Raw genomic sequence first — 24,070 nt, 5'->3', positions numbered from 1 at the left:
TCTGGATAAACAGGGTCTGATTAGGAACAGTCAACATGGATTTGTGCCTGGAAGGTCATGTTTGACTAATCTTCTTGAATTTTTTGAAGAGGTTACTAGGGAAATTGATGAGGGTAAAGCAGTGGATGTTGTCTATATGGACTTTAGTAAGGCCTTTGACAAGGTTCCTCATGGAAGGTTGGTTAAGAAGGTTCAACTGTTGGGTATAAATGCAGGAATAGCAAGATGGATTCAGCAGTGGCTGAATGGGAGAAGCCAGAGGGTAATGGTGGATGGCTGTTTGTCGGGTTGTAGGCAGGTGACTAGTGGGGTGCCTCAGGGATCTGTGTTGGGTCCTTTGTTGTTTGTCATGTACATCAATGATCTGGATGAAGGGGTGGTAAATTGGATTAGTAAGTATGCAGATGATACCAAGATAAGGGGTGTTGTGGATAATGAAGAGGATTTCCAAAGTCTACAGAGTGATTTAGGCCATTTGGAAGAATGGGCTGAAAGATGGCAGATGGAGTTTAATGCTGATAAATGTGAGGTGTTACACCTTGGCAGGACAAATCAAAATAGGACGTACATGATAAATGGTAGGGAATTGAAGAATACAGTTGAACAGAGGGATCTGGGAATAACCGTGCATAGTTCCTTGAAGGTGGAATCTCATATAGATAGGGTGGTAAAGAAAGCTTTTGGTATGCTAGCCTTTATAAATCAGAGCATTGAGTATAGAAGCTGGGATGTAATGTTAAAATTGTACAAGGCATTGGTGAGACCAAATCTGGAGTATGGTGTACAAATTTGGTCGCCCAATTATAGGAAGGATGTCAACAAAATAGAGAGAGTACAGAGGAGATTTACTAGAATGTTGCCTGGGTTTCAACAACTAAGTTACAGAGATAGGTTGAATAAGTTAGGTCTTTATTCTCTGGAGCGCAGAAGGTTAAGGGGGGACTTGATAGAGGTCTTTAAAATGATGAGAGGGATAGACAGAGTTGATGTGATCAAGCTTTTCCCTTTGAGAATAGGGAAGATTCAAACAAGAGGACATGACTTCAGAATTAAGGGACAGAAGTTTAGGGGTAACATGAGGGGGAACTTCTTTACTCAGAGAGTGGTAGCGGTGTGGAATGAGCTTCCAGTGGAAGTGGTGGCGGCAGGTTCGTTGGTATCATTTAAAAATAAATTGGATAGGCATATGGATGAGAAGGGAATGGAGGGTTATGGTATGAGTGCAGGCAGGTGGGATTAAGGGAAAAAAGTTGTTCGGCACGGACTTGTAGGGCCGAGATGGCCTGTTTCCGTGCTGTAATTGTTATATGGTTATATGGTTATCTATCTTACCCGTTCAACCGCATTCTCCTGCCTTCTCCCGGTAACCCCAGACACCCGTACTACTCAGAACCTGTCAATCTCCACTTTAGAAGTACCCAATGACTTGGCCTCCACAGCCGTCTGTGGCAAAGAATCCCACAGATTCACCACCCTCTGGCTAAAGAAATTCCTCCCCATCTCCTTTCTAAAGGTACGTGCTTTCTTCCGACTGAATAAAGGTCTTTCTTTCGTCTGAAGAATGGTCTCAACCCAAAACGTCACCTCTCTACGTGCTCTTGAGATGCTGCCGGACCTGCTGAGTTACTCCAGCATCTTGGGTCCTTTCATATATTAACCAGCATCTGCAGTTCCTTGTTTCTGCAGCTTCAGGGAGAAGCTCCGTGGATGAAAGAGAGGCAGGGAGGTTTCGGGAGGAAGTTCCACAACTTAGTCCAGCATCTGAAGGAATGGCCTGCAGGGAAAGCCCACCAATGCCTCTACTTCCTTAGTTCAGCAATGTCCCCAACAAGCCCCACCAACTTCTACAGATGCGCAGAAAGTGTTTTGTCGGGATGCATAACGGTTTGGGAACAGCTCCGTCCAAGTCCCGCAAGAAATCGCAGAGAGTTGTGAACACAGCCCAGACCATCACACAAACCAACCTCCCTTCCATCACCTCCATCTACACCTCACGCTGCCTCGGCAAGGCCAGCAGCATCATCAAGGACCAGTCTCACCCCGGTCACTCCCTCTTCTCCCCTCTCCCATCGGGCAAGAGGTACAGAAGTATGAAAACGAACACACACCTCCAGATTCAGGGGCAGTTTCTTCCCGGCTGTTATCAGGCAACTGAACCGTCCTCTCACCAACTAGAGAGCGGTCCTGACCTCCCATCTACCTCATTGGAGACCCTGAGACTATCTTTAATTGGACTTTATCCTTCCCTTCATCCTGTGAATGGCCCTATTGTAATCATGTATTGTCTTTCCGCTGACTGGTTAGCAAGCAACAAAAGCTTTTCACTTTACCTCGGTACACGTGACAATAAACTAGACTGAACTAAGATGGAGCAATGGGATGGGGGCAGAGAGGACATTGTTGCGGGTGTGGGACGTGGCGATGGGGACTGGGAGTGTTATGGAGCTCAGCAGACCATGGAGAGGTTTGCATGCAGGTTGAAGGATGTTGATGTTGTTGGGACTGTGCTGACCTTCCACACTCTTCCTGTTTTCCAGGGTTTCCCAGGAGATATCGGGCTGCCGGGCCCGAATGGAGGTGAAGGTTCAAAGGTAGCACTTCCTGTTGTTCATGTGTGTGTGCGTGTCTGCGTGTGCGTGTGCGTGTGTGTCTGTGGGTGTGTGCGTGCGGGTGTGTGTGTTTGCGTGTGCATGCGGGTGTGTGTTTGCTTGTGTGTGTGCGGGTGCGTGTATGTGTGCGTGTGCATGTGTGCGTGCGTGCGTTTGTGCGGGTGCGTGTGTGCGGGTGCGTGTGTGTGGCTTGGTTGTGCCCAGGTGCAGCATGACATGACTGGAGCGCACGCTGGGCTTTTCACTGCACCTCAGAACACGTGACACTGACACACATGACAATAGACAATAGGTGCAGGAGTAGGCCATTCGGCCCTTCGAGCCAGCACCGCCATTCAATGTGATCATGGCTGATCATCCACAATCAGCCTTCCTGCCTTCTCCCATATCCCCTGACTCCGCTATCTTTAAGAGACTATCTCTTGAATGCTTCAATTATATTTATTGCAACATATGCAATGAAACATTCCTTTGTGAATTCATGTTGCATACAATGCTGGCCCTGCCATGTCTGGTGCCAGTTCACCACATTCACTGTCGGGGCCTGGCCGCTGCTCCACCGCTTTAGGCCACGTGCGGTCTACGCGCTTGGCCTCTTGGAGCGGTGGCCGGTCCAGTCGAGCCCCAGGCTGCTGCAGGGCCTCCAGCGGCCACTCCCCCGTCTAGACCATGCACTCCCTCCCGGTCAGCTCGCTGGCCTCCCTGCCTTACACTGGGCCGACCTCCAGGTGGCTTCACACCATTGACTTCAAGCTGCCTTTGGAAAAGCAGCCAACCTGTCCCATCCCGGACATTCCTTCTTCTCCCCGCTCCCATTCACAAGCTTGAAAGCGCGCACTGCCAACAGCTTCTTCCCCTCTGTTATCAGGTTTCTGAACGGTCCTTCCATAAGCTAGGGTAGTGTCCGATTCACATGATGCCAATCTCATAGAGTCATACAGCCTGGAAACAGGCCCTTTGGCCCAATTCTGCATGCTAGCCAAGATGCCCCATCTACACTAGCCCCATCTGCCCACATTTTGCCCATATCCTTCTAAATCTTTCCTATCCATTTACCTGTCTGAGTGTCTACTGGCCCCTTGTTCTATAAGCCAACCATTGGACTTTGTCTGTGGAACTGATGCGCTACAATGCTAAGAACTATATTCTGCACTCTGTCTTCCCCTTTGCTCCACCCGTTGTACTGGAGTTTGACATCGTTGTGTTCCTCTTGTCTGGCTGTTTAGGGCGAGGCTGCAGAGAGAGGTCCACCAGGACCACTTGGATCAAAGGGCCAGGAGGTAGGTGAGAGTGGCCAGCAGCCATTGAGTTAACTCCTGGGAATGATGATCCGTATCTGAAGCATGGTGTGCCCACAATTCCCAATCCCTCCCTCCTCCCCACACTCATCTCCCATCCCCTCATCTCACATTCCCCTTTTACCCCCCTCCTCCCCTCCACATCCCCTTCCACTCACATCCCTCATCCGGCTTCACATTCAATTCCTCCTCATGTCTCCGTATCTGACCCCCTTTTGTCCCCTTGTCACCTCCAGCCTTTGTCACTCACTACACCCATCTGCCAACCTCACCCTCACCTGTATCCACCTATCACTCACCAGCCTTTGCCTCAACCACATTTCTCTTGTCCAGCTCTCTTCCACCCTACTCCATCCGTCTGAAGAAGGGTCCCAACCCACAGCGTCGCCTGTCTATTGCCTCCGCAGATGCTGCCTGACCCACTGAGTTACTCCAGCACTCTGTGAAACGTCACCTATCCACGTTCTCCACAGATGCTGCCTGACCCGCTGAGTTACTCCAGCACTCTGTGAAACGTCACCTATCCATGTTCTCCACAGATGCTGCCTGACCCGCTGAGTTACTCCAGCACTCTGTGAAACGTCACCTATCCACGTTCTCCACAGATGCTGCCTGACCCGCTGAGTTACTCCAGCATTTTGTGCCTATCTCAGGGTCGGAACACTGGGCAACCTGTTGATTATTGTATCGTTCACATCTCAACCTTTATCCTTCACGGAGGCAAATACAGCACAGTAACAGGCCCTTCGACCCATCAACCACCCACCTACACTGGTCCCCTCTCACTCTCCCCACACTCCCATCAACTCCCCCACAGTCTACCCCCTCACTCGCACTCTGGGGGCAATTTACAGCCGCCTGCTAACCCATCCACCTGCCCCGCACGTTTTTGGGATGTGGGAGGAAACCTGAGCACCCGGAGGAAACCCACGCGGTCACAGGGTGAACGTGCAGACAGCACCAGAGGTCGGGATTGAACCCAGGCCCCTGGAGCTGTGAGGCAACAGCTCTACCCGCTGCACCACTATGCCGCTCATCTCTAGGTGTTTATTTTATTAGAAGCAATTGTACAAGAATAAAGCAATCGGCATAACAATTATACAATTTTCTCACAGCTTCATTTTTAACATTTTATAAATTGATACATGAAACGGGAGAAAAAGTAAAAAGAACAGAATAAAGAAAAAGAAGAGAGATAGAAAAAAGAGAGAAGAAAAGAAAAGCCCCCTGAACTGCCAAAGAAGTGCGCGAATATATGTGCGAGAAAAACGGAGATATGTCCCACTATCCCCCCCCCCCCCCCCCCCCCCCCCCCCCCCCCCCCGCTCACCCATCATAAGCATCGGTTTAAAATTTGTGTTCAACCATTCTATTGTTGAAGAAATTCAGTGAAAGGAGACCATTTTGTTTTAGAGAATTGGTCTGATTTATCAGCCAAAACAAGCCTAATGTTTTCTAAATGTAGTGTCTCGGTCAGTGTTTGTGGATAGTAAGTGAACCATGTGTTTGTGTTTGTACCACAGGGAACTGAAGGACCGCTTGGGCCAGTGGGGAACCTGGGGCCTGTTGTAAGTGTTAAACCTAACCATCTAAAACCACTTGGCCACACCACAAAGCACAAAGGCCTCAGGGGGCCACGCAGCATCTGTGTCTGTGCAGGGAGAAAGAGAACCTGGAACCTGATCCGTTTCTCTCCCCCCGGATGCTGCCTGACCTGTAGAGTTTTACCAACATTTGCAGATTTCTGACATCAGCAATTATTTTGCTTTTCCGTAACGTAATTAAAATTTTGCGTTCGATTTCTTTGTCCTTTCAAAAAACGTGTCGGGTCAACGTTTAAGAGATATTTGGACAGGTTTGTGGATAGGACAGGTTTACATGGGCCAAATGCGGGCAGGTGGGACTAGTGTAGATGGGACATGTTGGTCGGTGTGGGCAAGATGGGCCGAAGGGCCTGATTCCGTGCTGTATGAATCTGCAACTCCAGTTCAGTTCAGTTGAGTTTATTGCCCCGTGTATCGAGGTACAGTGAAAAGCTTTTGTTGCGTGCTAACCAGTCAGCGGAAAGACAATACATGATTACAATCGAGCCGTCCACAGTGTACAGATACAGGATAGACAATCGGGGCAGGAGTAGGCCATTCGGCCCTGGGATCATGGCTGATCATCCCCAATCAGTACCCCGTTCCTGCCTTCCCCCCATATCCCCTGACTTCACTATCTTTAAGAGCTGTATCTAGCTCTCTCTTGAAAGTATCCAGAGAACCGGCCTCCACCGCCTTCTGAGGCAGAGAATTCCACAGACTCACAACTCTCTGTGTGAAAAAGTGTTTCCTCATCTCTGTTCTAAATGGCTTACCCCTTATTCTTAAACTGTGGCCCCTGGTTCTGGACTCCCCCAACAACGGGAACATGTTTCCTGCCTCTAGCGTGTCCAAACACTTAATAATCTTATGTTTCAATAAGATACCCTCTCATCCTTCTAAATCCCAGAGTATACAAGCCCAGCCGCTCCATTCTCTCAACATATGTCAGTCCCGCCATCCCGGGAATTAACCAACCAGATAAGGGAATGACGTTTAGTGCAAGGTGAAACCATTTATAGATAAAGTAAGAAATGTAGCTGTAGGAGTAGATTTAAGTGTGTGGAAATATGTGTTTGTAGATTTGCTTCACCAGGCCACCACGCGTGGGCTGGCTGCCATCTTGGAGTGCGAGCTATGACTCGACAATGGCTGGGTCCAGGGCATGGAGAAAATCATCAGGCATTTTGGTATCAGATTGGCCCAATTGGGTTAAGGATTTAGGGTCCACTATCTCTGTTCAGTCAATCTTGCATCGTGTGTGATCATAGGTTTAAGGTGAAGGGGAAAAGATTTAATAGGAATCTGAGGGGTATCTTTTTCACACAAAGGGTGGTGGGTGTATGGAACAAGCTGCCAGAGGAGGTAGTTGAGGCTGGGACTATCCCAACATTTCAGAAACAGACAGGTACATGGATAGGACAGGTTTGGAGGGAAATGGGCCAAACGCAGGCAGGTGGGACTAGTGTAGCTGGGACATTGTTGGCCGGTGTGGGCAAGTTGGGCCGAAGGGCGAGTTTCCACACTGTATCACTGTGTGACTGTTTGACACTGAGGTAGTCTCACTGCCTCACTAAGTACGACTTCTATGTTTTAGGGCAGGCCAGGTCGGAAAGGCTACGCCGGAGAGGACGGGGTTGAAGGCATTAAGGTAACAGTCGGTTTCAAGAACGTAACATAATAGCAGGATACAGGCCACTCGGCCCCTCCAGTCTGCCCCACCCCCACCGTCATCACGGCTGATCTGCCCCAAGTAGGGTTGCCAACTTTCTCGCTCCCAAATCAGGGACAAAAGGTCAAAATACGGGATAAATTCCCCACGGCAATTCGTTGACCGACTCGGCCGTGGCTGGGTGAATGATGAGTTGGCCCCGGGTGCTGGACTGCACACAAAGCCCAGCTGGCGGGCCAGCTGAGGAGTTTTGGCCCGGGGGCTGCGCGACGTCGGAGCAAAGTCCGGCGCCCCGTCCAACTCATGAACTGATGATCGGCCGTGAGAAGGAGGGGTGGTGGTGGAGTCGGCGGTCAGCGAAGGTCTGAAGGTCGGACAGCTGGCCGGGCTGCCACAGGCGAGGCACTGCTCATGAGTTCATTAATTCATAAGTGATTGGAGCAGAATTAGGCCATTTGGCCCATCAAGTCTACTCCACCATTCAATCATGGTGGATCTATCTCTCCCTCCTAACCCCATTCTCCTGCCTTCTCCCCATAACCCCTGACACCCGCACTAATCAAGAATCTATCTATCTCTGCCTTAAATATATCCACTGACTTGTGGCCTCCACAGCCGTCTGTGGCAAAGAATCCCACAGATTCACCACCCTCTGACTAAAGAACGTCCTTTAATTCTGAGTCTGTGCCCTCTGATCCTAGACTCTCCCACTAGTGGAAACATCCTCTCCACATCCACTCTATCCAGGCCTTTCCCCATTCGGTGACATTTCCCCACATCAAACCCACGTCTTTTGGGGTAAAGGTTTGTCACCATCCCCCCCCCTCTCAATTCTGCCGGCCTCTGTCAGGTCAATAGACAACAGACAGCAGGTGCAGGAGTAGGCCATTCGGCCCTTCGAGGCAGCACCGCCATTCAATATGATCATGGCTGATCATCCACAATCAGTACCCCGTTCCTGCCTTCTCCCCATATCCCCTGACTCCGCTATCTTTAAGAGCTCTACCCAACTTTCTCTTGAAAGTATCCAGAGAACCGGCCTCCACCGCCCTCTGAGGCAGAGAATTCCACAGATTCACAACTCTCTGGGTGAAAAAGTGTTTCCTCGTCTCCGTTCTAAATGGCTTACTCCTTATTCTTAAACTGTGGCCCCTGGTTCTGGACTCGCCCAACATCGGGAACATGTTTCCTGCATCTAGCGCGTCCAATCTCTTAGTAATCTTATGTGTTTCAATAAGATACCCTCTCATCCTTCTAAACTCCAGAGTGTACAAGCCCAGCCGCTCCATTCTCCCCCCGCGACCGCCTGTGCTTCACGGAGCCCCGGCCCAGCCTGTCCCTGTACTGTGGCTGGTGTTTGCTGGCATTCTCCCCCTGCGACCGCCTGTGCCTCACGGAGCCCCGGCCCAGCCTGTCCCTGTACTGTGGCTGGTGTTTGCTGGGATCATTATGTGATGTTGTGTCCCACAGGGTGAGCAGGGAGACGTGGGCAACATTGGGAAGATCGGAGAGCTGGTAGGTGTGGTCAGCCTTTCAGTTTCTGACGTTTTGCTGTGAGGTGCACAGCAAATTATGTTTTGATTTAAATGTAAGCGTTGAAAGCGCTCCCTGCCGACTGAAGTATGTGCTGGAAAAATATGTTCCCGGCTGAACCGTCCTCTCACCAACTAGAGAGCGGTCCTGACCACCCATCGCACTATCTTTAAACGGACTTTACTGGACTTAATCTTGCATTAAACATTATTCTCTTTGCCCTGTATCTGTACACTGTGGACATTTAATCTGTTTTACAATCGAGCCGTCCACAGTGTACAGATACAGGATAAAGGGAATAATGTTGAGTGCAAGGTAAAGTCCGATCAAGGATAGTCCGAGGGTCTCCAATGAGGTAGATGGGAGGTCAGGACCGCTCTCTAGTTGGTGAGAGGACGGTTCAGTTGCCTGATAACAGCCAGGAAGAAACTGTCCCTGAATCTGGAGGTGTGCGTTCATTTTCACACTTCTATACCTCTTGCCCGATGGGAGAGGGGAGAAGAGGGAGTGACCGGGGTGAGACTGGTCCTTGATGATGCTGCTGGCCTTGCCGAGTTGAAATTTGCCCCGCTGTGTTTTCAGTGCAATGAATTGTGACGGTGGGGTGGGGGGGGGTTGATGGGGGGTGGGCAGTGGGGGATGGAGGGGGTGGGTGGGGTGGGTGGGGAGTTGAGGTGGGGGTGGGTGGGGGTGTGGGAAGTAGGGGGGGAGAGGGGTGGGGTGGAGGGGGTGGGTGGGGGTGTGGGAAGTAGGGGGGGGAGAGGGGTGGGGTGGGGAGTTGAGGTGGGGGTGGGTGGGGGGTGTGGGAAGTACGGGAGGTGGGGGGGGAGAGGGGTGGGGTGGGGGTGGGTGGGGGGGTGGGAAGTAGAGGGGGAGAGGGGTGGGGTGGGGGTGGTGTATATTCACCACTGACTGGTTTGCTGAATCAGGGAGTTGCAGGGTTAACTCAGGGCAGACAGACTTCGCAGTGATTGGGGGGGTGTCTTGTGAAGCCAGAGGGCAGGAATGATTGCGTGCAACATACAGGTGCACGGGGAGAACACGCACAAACACGCTTTGCTGATTCAACACGGCAGAGGCGTGTCGTCCCTTGAACATCAGTCAGCGTCAGGCATAGGTGCTCGCAACAGGCTTCATGTAAACCTTTTGTAAATGCAACTCTGGAGTGAAGTAATGCGGGCACGCGCATGGTTTTAATCTGCCCGGGAGGAATATTTTACAAAGTGAGTCTCTTGATGATGTTGGTGGGAACTAAGCTGTGAGATCGACAGCATCACCACAGCAGTCCTGCCACGGGCTCCCCTACTGTCCCATTCACCTCTACCCCATTGCGGACATTGGACTTTGTCTCTGGAACTGATGCGCTACAATGTTGAGAACTATATTCTGCACTCTGTATCGTTCCAACATAGAACAGTACAGCACAGGAACAGGCCCTTCGGCCCACAATATCTGTGTCCACATGATGCCAATCTCATAGAGTCATGGAGACATACAGCGTGGAAACAGGCCCTTCGGCCCAATTCTGCATGCTAACCAACACTAGCCCCATCTGCCCACATTTTGTCCATATCCCTCTAAATCTTTCCTATCCATATACATGTCTAAGTGTCTTCTGGGCCCTTGTTGTATAAGCCAACCATTGGACTTTGTCGCTACAATGCTGAGAACTATATTCTGCACTCTGTATCTTCCCCTTTGCTCAAAGTCAGTCAATTTTATTCGCCATTGTACATTTGAGTTGATTATATTTCTGTCCAGTATTATCTGAGCTATCCTACACACACTAACACTATCTCACACACTAACACTATCCCACACACTAACACTATCCCACACACACTAGCACTATCCCACACACACTAGCACTATCCCACACACACTAGCACTATCCTACACACACTAACACTATCCTACACACACTAACACTATCCTACACACACTAACACTATCCTACACACACTAACACTATCCCACACACACACTAACACTATCCCACACACACTAACACTATCCCACACACACTAGCACTATCCTACACACACTAACACTATCCCACACACTAGCACTATCCTACACACACTAACACTATCCCACACACACTAGCACTATCCCACACACACTAGCACTATCCTACACACACTAACACTATCCCACACACTAGCACTATCCTACACACACTAACACTATCCTACACACACTAACACTATCCCACACACACTAACACTATCCTACACACACTAGCACTATCCTACACACACTAACACTATCCTACACACACTAGCACTATCCCACACACACTAACACTATCCCACACACACTAACACTATCCCACACACACTAACACTATCCCACACACTAGCACTATCCCACACACACTAGCACTATCCTACACACACTAGCACTATCCTACACACACTAGCACTATCCCACACACACTAACACTATCCCACACACACTAACACTATCCCACACACACTAACACTATCCCACACACTAACACTATCCTACACACTAGCACTGTCCCACACACACTAGCACTATCCCACACACACTAACACTATCCTACACACTAGCACTATCCCACACACACTAGCACTATCCTACACACACTAACACTATCCTACACACACTAACACTATCCTACACACACTAGCACTATCCCACACACTAGCACTATCCTACACACACTAACACTATCCCACACACACTAGCACTATCCCACACACACTAGCACTATCCTACACACACTAACACTATCCCACACACTAGCACTATCCTACACACACTAACACTATCCTACACACACTAACACTATCCTACACACACTAACACTATCCCACACACACTAACACTATCCTACACACACTAGCACTATCCTACACACACTAACACTATCCTACACACACTAGCACTATCCCACACACACTAGCACTATCCTACACACACTAACACTATCCTACACACACTAACACTATCCCACACACTAGCACTATCCCACACACACTAGCACTATCCTACACACACTAGCACTATCCTACACACACTAGCACTATCCCACACACACTAACACTATCCCACACACACTAACACTATCCCACACACACTAACACTATCCCACACACTAACACTATCCTACACACACTAACACTATCCCACACACACTAGCACTATCCTACACACACTAGCACTATCCCACACACACTGGGGACAATTTACAATCTTTACAGAAGACAATTAACCTACAAACTTGCACGGCTTTGGAGTGTGGGAGGAAACCGGAGCACCCGGAAAAAACCAACACAGTCACGGGCAGAACGTGCAAACTCCGTACAGACAGCACCCACAGTCAGGATGGAACCCGGGTCTCTGGCGCTGTGAGGCAGCAGCTCTACCCGCTGCACCACCGCGCTGCCCTTTTCTATTCGCTCTGCTCAATTCCCCTCATGATTTTATACACCTCTATAAGATCAACCCTCATCCTCCTGCGCTCCAAGGAATAAAGTCCCAGCCTGCCTCAACGTCTCCCTGTAGCTCAGGCCCGCGACTCCCGTAACATCCATGTAAAGCTTCCCTGCGACCTTTCATGGGAATGTCGTTGGGGGAACTCTAGCTGACGGAAAGCAGGCGATCCACACCGTCAATGAAAGGCAGCCCTGTGGGGTTAAGACTATTGGGAGAGTCTAGAACCAGAGGTCACAGCCTCAGAATTAAAGGATGTTCCTTTATGAAGGAGATGAGGAGGAATTTCTTTAGCCAGAGGGTGATGAATCTGTGGGATTCTTTGCCACAGACGGCTGTGGAGGCCACAAGTCAGTGAGTATTTTTAAGGCAGAGATAGATAGATTCTTGATTAGTACGGGTGTCAGGGGTTACAGGGAGAAGGGGGTTGAGAGGGAAAGATAGAGTAGCCGTGATTGAACGGCTCGATGGGCCGAATGGCCTAATTGTACACCTAGAACCTATGAAGGTAGAGCTGGGTCCGATGTCGGTGGGCAGGTCACGTAACTGAGCAAACAGCAGCTGACAGGTTGCTGCCTGGAAAGGCTGTGATTCTCATGTGTCTGCACCGCTCCGTATGACCGTCTCTCTGTTCACAGGGCCCCGAAGGGCTGCCGGGACAGAAGGGACCTCCTGGCATTCTCGGAGAAAAGGTAAAGCTATTAAACTTCCTCTCAGTTCGTTTGTCGGATAGTTCTCCATCGATGCAATATGTTACAAACACTTGGTGGACACAAGCAACTGCAGATGCTGGCTTACAAACAAAAAGGGCGCAGTGTGCTGGAGTAACTCAGCGGGTCAGGCAACATCTGTGGAGAACATGGATAGGTGACGTTTTGGGTCAGGACTCCTCTTCAAACTCCAGAAGGTTGCAGAGTCTTGCTGCTGCAGTGGGTACCACCAGCAAGTCTGGCCAACGCTTCCAATCTATGCTGACACAACGTTCCCACACTCATCTTCCCTGCACTCCCACCCCCCCCCCCCCCCCACAGTCCACCCCCCACCTACACACTGGGGGCCCATTAACCCCTCCACCCCGCACGCCTTTGGGATGTGGGAGGAAACCGGAGCACCCGGGGAAAACCCACATGGTCATAGAGTCATACAGCTCAGTAACAGGCCCTTCGCTCCATCTTGTCCATACCGACTGAGCTGCTGACCTTGCTCAGGTTATGGAAACCACCTCCAGTTCTTACATGGTGGGTAAGATTTACATAAATTAGTGAAACTTAACCAGTAAGGGACACAGTAGTCAGTGAAATAAAGGTGATAGAATATAGAAGATAGAACAGGCCCTTCGGCCCACAATGTCCATGCGGTACACGATGCCCAGACCAATTCCCCACTGCCTGCACGTGATCCGTATCCCTCCGTTCCCTGCATGTCCACGTGCCTGTCCAAACACCACTATGGTTTCTGCCTCCACCCCCACCCCTGGCAGCGCGTTCCAGGCACCCACCACCCACTGTGTAAACCACTCAACATGTGCCTGCCATGTGTGGTGCCTGCTCTTATTGGCATCACTTTCTCATGGAGAACTGTGTAGCACAGGAACAGGCCCTTCGGCCCACCATGTCCCGGCCGACTTCAACTCTCCCCATCTCGTTTTAGTTTTGGAGAGACAGCGTGGAAACAGGCCCCCTCGACCCACCGAGCCCATGCCAACCAGCGAGCAGCTGTACACTAGTTCTAGCCTACACACTAGGGACAATTTACAGAAGCCAATTCATCTCTGGAATGGCCTACTCCTGTACCTATTGTCTATTGTCTATCTGCAAACCTGTAAATCTTTGTAGTGTGTAGGAAACCGGAGCACCCGGAGAAAACCCATGCAGTCGCAAGGAGAACGCAAAACTCTGTACAGACAGCGCCCGTAGTCAGGATAGAACCGGGGTCTCTGGCGCTGTGAGGCAGCAGCTCTACCCGCTGCGCCACCTTGCCGCCCTGTCTGCACCTTTGTTCATTTCCTTCAGCCCCTGCAGTTCCCATGCCGGGCTAAATGCCCCTTCAACAGTGGTCACGGTAGAGTTTCTGCCTTACAGCGAATGCAGCGCCGGAGACCCGGGTTCCATCCCGACTACGGGTGCTGTCTGTACGGAGTTTGCACGTTCTCCCCGTGACCTGCGTGGGTTTTCTCCGAGATCTTCAGTTTCCTCCCACACTCCAAAGACGTGCAGGTTTGTAGGTTAATTGGCTTGGTGTAAATGTAAAAATTGTCCCTAGTAGGTGTAGGATAGTGTTAATGGTCGGGGATCGCTGGTCGGTGCGGATTGGCGCGGTGGGCCGAAGGGCCTGTTTCCGCGCTGTATCTCTAAACTAAACTAAACAGTGCAGTGGTGACATTTTCCCACAGCAGCGAGTAGCCCTTGACTCGTTACAGAACAAAGTGAAGACTCGCAGACCCACAGAGTCAACGGTAAACCAACACATGACTAAATGGGGGTGGTCTGCTCCAGTCCCACAGCACAGACACAGACTCTTCGGCCCAACTCACCCATACTGACCAAGGTGCCCCATCTAAGCTAGTCCCAGTTGCCCATGTTCCTAACCTTTCCTATCGTGTTGTGAAAGTAAGCAAGTCAAAGTCAGCATGGCTTTATGATGGGGAAATCATGTTTGAAGTAACAAGTACAATGGATAAGGGAGAGCCAGTGGGTGTGGTGTATCTGGACTTTCCAAAAGCCTTTGACAAGGTCCCACACAAGACATTAGTGTGCAATATTACAACACATGGTATTGGAGGTAGGGTATTGACATGGATAGAGAACTGGTTGGCAGACATGAAGCAAAGAGTAGGAATTAACGGGTCTTTTTCAGAACGGTAGGCAGTGACTAGTGGGGTGCTGCAATGCTCAGTGCTGGGACCACAGTTATTTACAATACAGGTGCACAACCTTTTATCCGGAGTTCTGGAAACCGAAAAATTCCGAAAACCGGCCATTTTTTCCAGGATGTCGTCTGCACACCAAAGCTCGCGTTTGGCGCCAAACTTGACCCGAAACGACCCACGGTCAACCCAGGTCTGTACTACTGTAGCGGCTGCCTCCTCCCCGGAGACCGGGGAGACACTTAAACATCTGTAAATCATTGCTTAAATGTTAGTCAGTTAGTTTGGAGGGCTTTTATGTGAAGGGGGGGTGAAGGGGGAAACTTTAATTCTTAGTCCCCTACCTGGTCGGAGAGGCAGGGAGCGGGCAATGCCTTACCGGGTCCCCGTGCAGTAAGCTCCGCAACGCTGTGGCCGCCAACTCCCAGCTGGGGCTGCGGGCGTCCGGCCGTGGGCGGCGCCGGTTGTAGCTCAGACCCCGGCAACTCTACCCCTGGCTGCGCGGCGCTCCAAATCCAGCGCGGCCCGCGGCCGGACGCCCGCAGCCCCAGCTCCGCGATGTTGTGTGTCGGCGGCCACAGCGCTCCGGAGCTTACCGCACGGCGACCCGGTACGGCATTGCCCACTCCCCGCTGGTATTCCAGCGCTGCGACGCCGCCGACTCCCAACATTCGCGGAGCTGGGGCTGCGGGCGTCCGGCCGCGGGCGGCGCTGGATTTGGAGCGCCGCGCAGCCAGGGGTAGAGTTGCCGGGGTCGGAGCTCCAACCGCCGCCGCCCGCGGCCGGACGCCCGCAGACCCCAGCTCCACGATGTTGGGAGTCGGCGGCCATAGCGCTCTGGAGCTTACTGCACGGCGACCCGGTAAGGCATTGCCCGCTCCCCACCTCTCCGACCAGGTAGGGGACTAAGAATTAAAGTTTCCCCCTTTACCCACCACATAAAATCCCTCCAAACTAACTGACTAACATTTAAGCAATGATTTACAATGATTCCCCGGTCTCCGGGGAGGAGGCAGCCGCTCCAGACTTTTCAAGCCGCCCGCGCTACCTACCTAATCTACGCTAAAAATCTTCCATTCGGAAATCCGAAAAATTCCGAAATCCGACAAGTGTCTGGTCCCAAGGCTTTCGGATAAAAGGTTGTGCACCTGTATATATTAACGATTTAGACGATTGAATTAAATGTAACATCTCCAAGTTTGCCGATGACACAAAGCTGGGTGGGCTGCGATGGGTATGATATGAGGATGCAAGGTGACTTGGATAGGTGATGAAATTTTATCCTGATATAAATGATATAGTTAAAGGTGATGGGAGGGTTATGTTTTTAACACAGAGAGAGGTTGATACTGGCTGCCAGAGGAGGTGGTGGAGTCTAGACACAACCACTGTGTTTCACAGACATTTATACCACCAGTGAAATGGGCGAAGTATAGAGGGATAATGACCAAATGTGGGGAAATGGGATTTAAATAGATTAGCATGGATGGGCATGATGGGCCGAAGGGCCTGTTTCTGTGCTGTACAAGGTTTGAAGCTGCTAACCCAACGAATGCTCAACCTGTGTTTACAGGTGGGTGTGAATGAGAAGTAGGCCGAGCCTGCACATTCTTCACATGCTTGGTGTTCCACGCATCGGCCAGTGTGTCAGACAACAACTCACAGTGGTGGTTAGTGTTGCCAACTGTCCCGTATTAGCCAGGACATCCCGTATATTGGGCTAAATCAGTTTGTCCCGTAAGGGACCGCCCTTGTCCCGTGTTTGTCCGCTACTACTCGGGTCGAAGGGACTGTCGGGTCCGGCCCCCCCCCTCACCCGTCCCGACGTAGTGCAGCCCATGGAGTGCAGCAGCAGCAGCAGCAGCGCCTCGCCCGTGGTCCCGTTGGTCGGTCAGCAGCCCGGCCAACTGTCTGACCTTCGCTGACCGCCGACACCACCACCACCCCTCCTTCTCACGGCCGATCATCGGTTCATGAGTTGGACGGGCCACACGACGTCGCACGGCCCCCGGGCCTAAACTCCTCAGCTGGCCCGCCGGCTGGGCTTTGTGTGCAATCCAGCACCCGGGCCAACTCATCATTCACCCAGCCACGGCCCAGTCGCTCAACGACTTGCCGTGGGGAATTTGTCCCGTATTTTGACCTTTTATCCCTGATTTGGGAGTGAGAAAGTTGGCGACACTATGTGGAGTTAACGTTGAGAAGATGGAAGTGTAGGCACTTAATTGTTACATTGCATAATTGCTGTGCAGTAGAATGAGGCAGAGACTTGGAGACATTTGCAGGTACTCTGGCAAATCGCTGGTTAATGTGCCGCTTTCCATTGCAGGGAGATCGAGGAGATCCTGGGCCTTTGGGGCTACCTGGCGAGAAGGGTTCTGTGGTAAGCTGCCAGCTCATGTTCAAAGTCACAGGAGGAGAATTCGCCCCGTCGAGTCTACTATTCAATCACGGCTGATCTATCTCTCCCTCCTAACCCCATTCTCCTGCCTTCTCCCCATAACCCCTGACACCCGCACTAATCAAGAATCTATCTATCTCTGCCTTAAATATATCAACTGACTTGTGGCCTCCACAGCCGTCTGTGACATAGAATTCCACAGATTCACCACCCACTGATTAAAGAAATTCCTCCTCATCTCCTTCCTAAAGGAACATCCTTTAATTCTGAGGCTGTGTCCTCTGGTCCTAGACTCTCCCACTAGTGGAAACATCCTCTCCACATCCACTCTATCCAGGCCTTTCACTATTCTGTACGTTTCAATGAGGTGTCCCCTCATCCTTCTAAACTCCAGCGAGTACAGGCCCAGCGCCGACAAACGCTCATCATATGTTAACCCACTCATTCCTGGGATCATTCTTGTAAACCTCCTCTGGACCCTCTCCAGAGCCAGCACATCTTTCCTCAGATATGGGGCCCAAAACTGCTCACAATATTCCAAATGTGGCCTGACCAGCGCCTTATAGAGCCTCAGCATTACATCCCTATTTGTATAGTCATAGAGTCACGGAAACAGGCCCTTCAGCCCACGCACACGCTCCATGGTCCTGCTAGCCAACCTGCCCACAGGCTACTGCTGTGCTGACCTTCTCTCTCCATCTCTCGGAGATCGGCACGGTGGCGCAGAGACCCAGGTTCGATCCCGACTACGGGTGCTGTCTGTACGGAGTTTGTACGTTCTCCCCGTGACCCACCTGGGTTTTCTCCGAGATCTTCGGTTTCCTTCCACACTCCAGGTTTGTAGGCTAATTGCCCTGGTATAAATGTAAATTGTCCCTGGTGTGTGCAGGAGAGTGTTAGTGTGCGGGGATCGCTGGTCGGCACGGACTCAGTGGGCCGAAGGGCTCTGTTTCTGAGCTGTATCTCGAAACTAAACTGAAAATCTCTCTTTTTGTAGATTCCCTCCTGTAACCACACAAACTAACATTCTCCAGACCCAACACCAGACCTTTGTTGGCAATAACCTACTGGTAACTGGCTCACACAACTTTCCATGAATTAGCAGTGTGAGATTCTCTTTGTTGAAGTCACGGTCAAATTAAATGCCAAATGCTTGCTTGAAAATTGTGATCAGATGTTGAAACTGTTAAAGTTCCCTCACTTGCTGGAAGTGCTCCAGCTTCCGATCTCATTCGAGAGGGTCCCGTGCACGTGGTCTAAACGTGATCATTCAGTGTTGAACACGAGTTTGTTGGAATTACTCATCCGGATCGGTGGCTGTGAGTGGCCTCCACACTTCTCTCTGTGATAGACAATAGATGCATGAATAGGCCCTTGGAGCCAGCACCGCCATTCAATGTGATCATGGCTGATCAACCCCAATCAGTACCCCGTTCCTGCCTTCTCCCCATATCATAGAAACATAGAAAATAGGTGCAGGAGTAGGCCATTCGGCCCTTCGAGCCTACACCGCCATTCAAAATGATCATGGCTGATCATCCAACTCAGTATCCTGTACCTGCCTTCTCTCCATACCCCCTGATCCCTTTAGCCACAAGGGCCACATCTAACTCCCTCTTAAATATAGCCAATGAACTGGCCTCAACTACCTTCTGTGGCAGAGAATTCCAGAGATTCACCACTCTCTGTATGAAAAATGTTTTTCTCATCTCGGTCCTAAAAGATTTCCCCTTTATCCTTAAACTGTGACCCCTTGTTCTGGACTTCCCCAACATTGGGAACAATCTTCCTGCATCTAGCCTTAAGAATTTTGTACGTTTCTATTAGATCCCCCCTCAATCTTCTAAATTCCAGCGAGTACAAACCGAGTCTATCCAGTCTTTCTTCGTATGAAAGTCCTGACATCCCAGACTCCGCTATCTTCTCTGCCTCAGAGGGCGGTGGAGGCCGGTTCTCTGGATGCTTTCAAGAGAGAACTAGATAGGGCTCTTAAAAATAGCGGAGTCTGGGGATATGGGGAAAGGCAGGAACGGGGTACTGATTGGGGATAATCAGCCATGATCACATTGAATGGCGGTGCTGGCTCGAAGGGCCGAATGGCCTACTCCTGCACCTATTGTCTATTGTTTATTGTCTAAGATCCCCTCTCATTCTTCTAAACTCCAGGGTGTAGGGTTAGGAGGGAGAGATAGATCAGCCATGATTGAATGGCAGAGTAGATGATGGGCCGAATGGCCTAATTCTGCTCCTATCATTTATGAACATGAACTTCTCCTTCGTGTAGCTTCAGTTGGGTGGCGTTTGCATGTGGAGAGGGGAGTTTCAGTTTAGTTTACTGTCACGTGTACCGAGGTACAGTGAAAAGCTTTCTGTTGCACGCTATCCATTCAGATCAGATAATGCTAAATGTAAATACAATCAGGTCAAACTCCAGTACAACAGGTAGAGCAAAGGGGAAGATACAGAGTGCAGAATGTAGTTCTCAGCATTGTAGCGCATCAGTTCCACAGACAACGTCCAATGTCTTCAATGGGGTAGAGGTGAATCGGACAGTAACCCTGGCTTATGGATGGACCATTCAGAAGCCTGATAACAGAGGGGAAGAAGCTGTTCCTGAGTCTGGTGGTGCTTCTGTACCTTCTGCTTTCAAGCTTCTGCACCTTCTGAGTTGAGTTTATTGTCATGAGTACCGAGGTACAGTGAAAAGCCTTTGTTACGTGCTAACCAGTCAGTGGGAAGACAACACATGATTACAATCGAGCCGTCCACAGTGTACAGATACAGGATAAAGGGAATAACATTTAATGCAAGATAAAGTCCAGTAAAGTCTGATTAATGACAGTGAGGTGGTGTGGATGGTCGGGGGATGGCTGGCTGGCTTCCAGCTGTGTAATTGGTCTCCACGTGTTTGCTTCCACAGGGTTACATGGGATCACCAGGAACCTCCGGTCCAGTCGGCCCAGAGGGTCAGCCCGTGAGTACAACCTCACCCCGGACCCCACTCCCCACACCCACGCTGAGTTCCTCCAGCACTCTGTGTGAAACATCATCTCTCCACAGATGCTGCCTGACCCGCTGAGTTCCTCCAGCACTGTGTGTTTCGCTGCCGGTGAGTCTGGTGGTGAACACATGGCCTTGCTGTGAGTGCTGCACCTCAGTGTTGCACCTGTCCTCTCTGCTCAAGGTCCAACACTGGACTTAAACCCACAGTGCTGTGGGCCCTCGGTGGGAATGGTTCCTGTGAGCCCGAGCTGCTGCTACAGTGCCCTCATTGTAAATAGAATATAGAATGACCAGGCCCTTCAGCCCACAATGTCTGTGCTGAACATGATGCCAAGACCAAGACAGACGTGAAGCTCACCGTTTCACCTGTTTTTACAAAATGTTAAATGGTCAGCTCGACATAGACTACAAGACCTACACCAAACCCAAACCAATTAGGAGCAGACGAGGGCATTCGATCCAATTTGTGATCCCAGCTACAAAGACAGATGTGTACAGCAATTCGTTCTTCCCCCGCACAAATAAAGCATGGAATAATCTCCACCCAACTATAGTTACCCAACCAGATGCAACTACATTTAAAGTAGCTCTTTCTTCCCAATAACCCTTTCTGGCTTAATCCCTCCCTTCACCACCTCCAGTTTAAATTCCATTTGGAATATTTTGGAGGACCAAGAAACCAAGAAACAAGAAACCCATATCTTCCTGCACGTGATCCATATCCTCACATTCCCTGCAGATCCATGCGCCTGTCCAAACGCCTCTTAAATGCCCCCATCGAATCTGCCTCCACCACCACCCCTGGCAGCGTGTTGCAGGCCCCCACTACTCTGTGTGTAAGATCATTCAATATGTTGATGCCAACCCTTGTGTCTGCCATGTAGGGTGCTCCTGGACAAAGAGGGCCTCCTGGGCTACAGGGTGTGAAAGGGAGAATGGTGAGTCAATGTTTATCAGTAAATGTTTAGTTTAGTTTACAGATGCAGCGCGGAAACAGGCCCTTCGGCCCACCGTGTCCGCGCCGACCAGTGATCCCCGCACATTATCTAAATGGTGGCCGACTAGGAAAAGGGGAGATGCAGCGAGACCTGGGTGTCATGGTACACCAGTCATTGAAAGTGGGCATGCAGGTGCAGCAGGCAGTGAAGAAAGCGAATGGTATGTTAGCTTTCATAGCAAAAGGATTTGAGTATAGGAGCAGGGAGGTTCTACTGCAGTTGTACAGGGTCTTGGTGAGACCACACCTGGAGTATTGCGTACAGTTTTGGTCTCCAAATCTGAGGAAGGACATTATTGCCATAGAGGGAGTGCAGAGAAGGTTCACCAGACTGATTCCTGGGATGTCAGGACTGTCTTATGAAGAAAGACTGGATAGACTTGGTTTATACTCTCTAGAATTTAGGAGATTGAGAGGGGATCTTATAGAAACTTACAAAATTCTTAAGGGGTTGGACAGGCTAGATGCAGGAAGATTGCTCCCGATGTTGGGGAAGTCCAGGACAAGGGGTCACAGCTTGAGGATAAGGGGGAAGTCCTTTAGAACCGAGATGAGAAGAACTTTTTTCACACAGAGAGTGGTGAATCTCTGGAACTCCCTGCCACAGAGGGTAGTCGAGGCCAGTTCATTGGCTATATTTAAGAGGGAGTTAGATGTGGCCCTTGTGGCTAAGGGGATCAGAGGGTATGGAGAGAAGGCAGGTACGGGATACTGAGTTGGATGATCAGCCATGATCATATTGAATGGCGGTGCAGGCTCGAAGGGCCGAATGGCCTACTCCTGCACCTAATTTCTATGTTTCTATGTTTCTATTAACACCACCCTACACACACTGGGGACAATTTTTACATTTATACCAATCCAATGAACCTACAAACCTGCACGTCTTTGGAGTGTGGGAGGAAACCGAAGATCTCGGAGAAAACCCACGCAGGTCACGGGGAGAACGTACAAACTCCGTACAGACAGCACCCATAGTCGGGATGGAACCCGGGTCTCCAGCGCTGCATTCGCTGTAAAGCAGCAACTCTACCGCTGCGCCACCATGTAACACCCCTCCCCCCCCCAGCCCTGCTCACACATCTGAAGAATTCACTGGAATTCTTCTATCTCAGGGACATTGGGAGAGAAACATAGAAAATAGGTGCAGGAGGAGGCCATTCGGCCCTTCGAGCCAGCACCGCGATTCATTACGATCATGGCTGATCGTCCCCAATCAATAACCCGTGCCTGCCTTCTCCCCATATCCCTTGACTCCACTAGCCCCTAGAGCTCGATCTAACTCTCTCTTAAATCCATCCAGTGATTTGGCCTCCACTGCCCTCTGTGGCAGGGAATTCCACAAATTCACAACTCTCTGGGTGAAAACGTTTTTTCTCACCTCAGTCTTAGCCTCAGAGCTGTGTCCACACCTGGCAGCCTTGTATCCTGATAGGATGCTTGCCACAATGCATCTGTAGGCTTTGCTTAGGGTAGTTGGAGACTTGCTGGGACTACCTTAGTCTTCTGAGGAAGTGGAAGCGTGGGGTGAGCTTTCTTGGCCTTAGCTTCAGTGTAGAACAGCACCAGTGGCCAAGATCAAACCTGGGTCTCTGGAGCTGTGAGGCAGTTGCACTACCATCGCCTCCATCTACACCTCACGCTGCCTCGGCAAGGCCAGCAGCATCATCAAGGACCAGTCTTACCCCGGTCACTCCCTCTTCTCCCCTCTCCCATCGGGCAAGAGGTACAGAAGTGTGAAAACGAACGCACACCTCCAGATTCAGGGACAGTTTCTTCCCGGCTGTTATCAGGCAACTGAACCGTCCTCACCAACTAGAGAGCGGTCCTGACCTCCCATCTACCTCATTGGTGACCCTCGAACTATCCTTGATCGGACATTACTGGACATTACCTTGCACTAAACGTTATTCCCTTTATCCTGTATCCGTACACTGTGGATGGGAATCATATATAGTCTGCATAGCACAAATGTTTTCCCCTGTACCTTGTTCCCCTGTACCCGGACTATACTAAACCGCACTACCTGTTGCACCAGCGTGCCGCCCATGGACGGCATTGCTGGGGAGATGACGATGGTCAGGGCACCTGGCACTTGTCCTCGGCACCGTGCTCTCTGACCCGTGGAAGCAAAGGCAAAGTCAAAGTCAATTTCATTCATCACAGGCACCTGAAGGTGCAGTTAAATGAATTTGCCAGCAGCGATACACTTAAAAAGAACACACAATACACAATAAGATTTAACACCAACATCCACCACAGCATTCTTCACTGTGGTGGAAGGCAACAAAGTTCAGCCAGTCCTCCTCCTTTGTTCACCCGTGGTTGGGACCATGAACCCTCCGTAGTCGCCGCTACAGACGGCCGGATGTACAGGCCCTCTCGTTGGGATGATTCAAACTCCGACGTCGGGACGGTGAAACACACTCCGTGGCTTGGAGGTCCCGAATCAGCACTTTCCTACCGGAGACCACGGCTTCAGGATGGCGGTCGTAGCTCTTCTCCGGCGATCCCCGGCGAGGGATCCCAGACTACGGATGGTAAGTCCACGCCAGGCCTGCGGCTAGAAGCTCCGCAGACCACAGCCCCCATGATGTCAAAATCACCAGGCCAGCGATCGGAGTACTCCATTCTGGTGACCCCCGG

General features: G+C 50.7%; 1 protein-coding gene across 1 annotated transcript in view; it reads left to right on the top strand.

Moving 5' to 3' along the window:
• Positions 1-24,070, top strand: part of col24a1 (collagen type XXIV alpha 1 chain) — a 191,561-nt gene that overhangs the window by 97,417 nt on the left and 70,074 nt on the right. The window contains exons 20-28 of the mRNA XM_033029102.1: positions 2,538-2,591; positions 3,836-3,889; positions 5,431-5,475; positions 7,088-7,141; positions 8,633-8,677; positions 12,796-12,849; positions 17,353-17,406; positions 20,345-20,398; positions 21,312-21,365. Of these exons, the coding sequence (XP_032884993.1) occupies positions 2,538-2,591; positions 3,836-3,889; positions 5,431-5,475; positions 7,088-7,141; positions 8,633-8,677; positions 12,796-12,849; positions 17,353-17,406; positions 20,345-20,398; positions 21,312-21,365 (468 nt within the window). The remainder of the gene's footprint in view (positions 1-2,537; positions 2,592-3,835; positions 3,890-5,430; positions 5,476-7,087; positions 7,142-8,632; positions 8,678-12,795; positions 12,850-17,352; positions 17,407-20,344; positions 20,399-21,311; positions 21,366-24,070) is intronic.

This window comes from Amblyraja radiata, chromosome 10 (genome assembly GCF_010909765.2).
Source record: "Amblyraja radiata isolate CabotCenter1 chromosome 10, sAmbRad1.1.pri, whole genome shotgun sequence".
Lineage (NCBI taxonomy): Eukaryota > Metazoa > Chordata > Chondrichthyes > Rajiformes > Rajidae > Amblyraja > Amblyraja radiata.
This window is presented reverse-complemented; position numbering and strand designations above follow the sequence as displayed.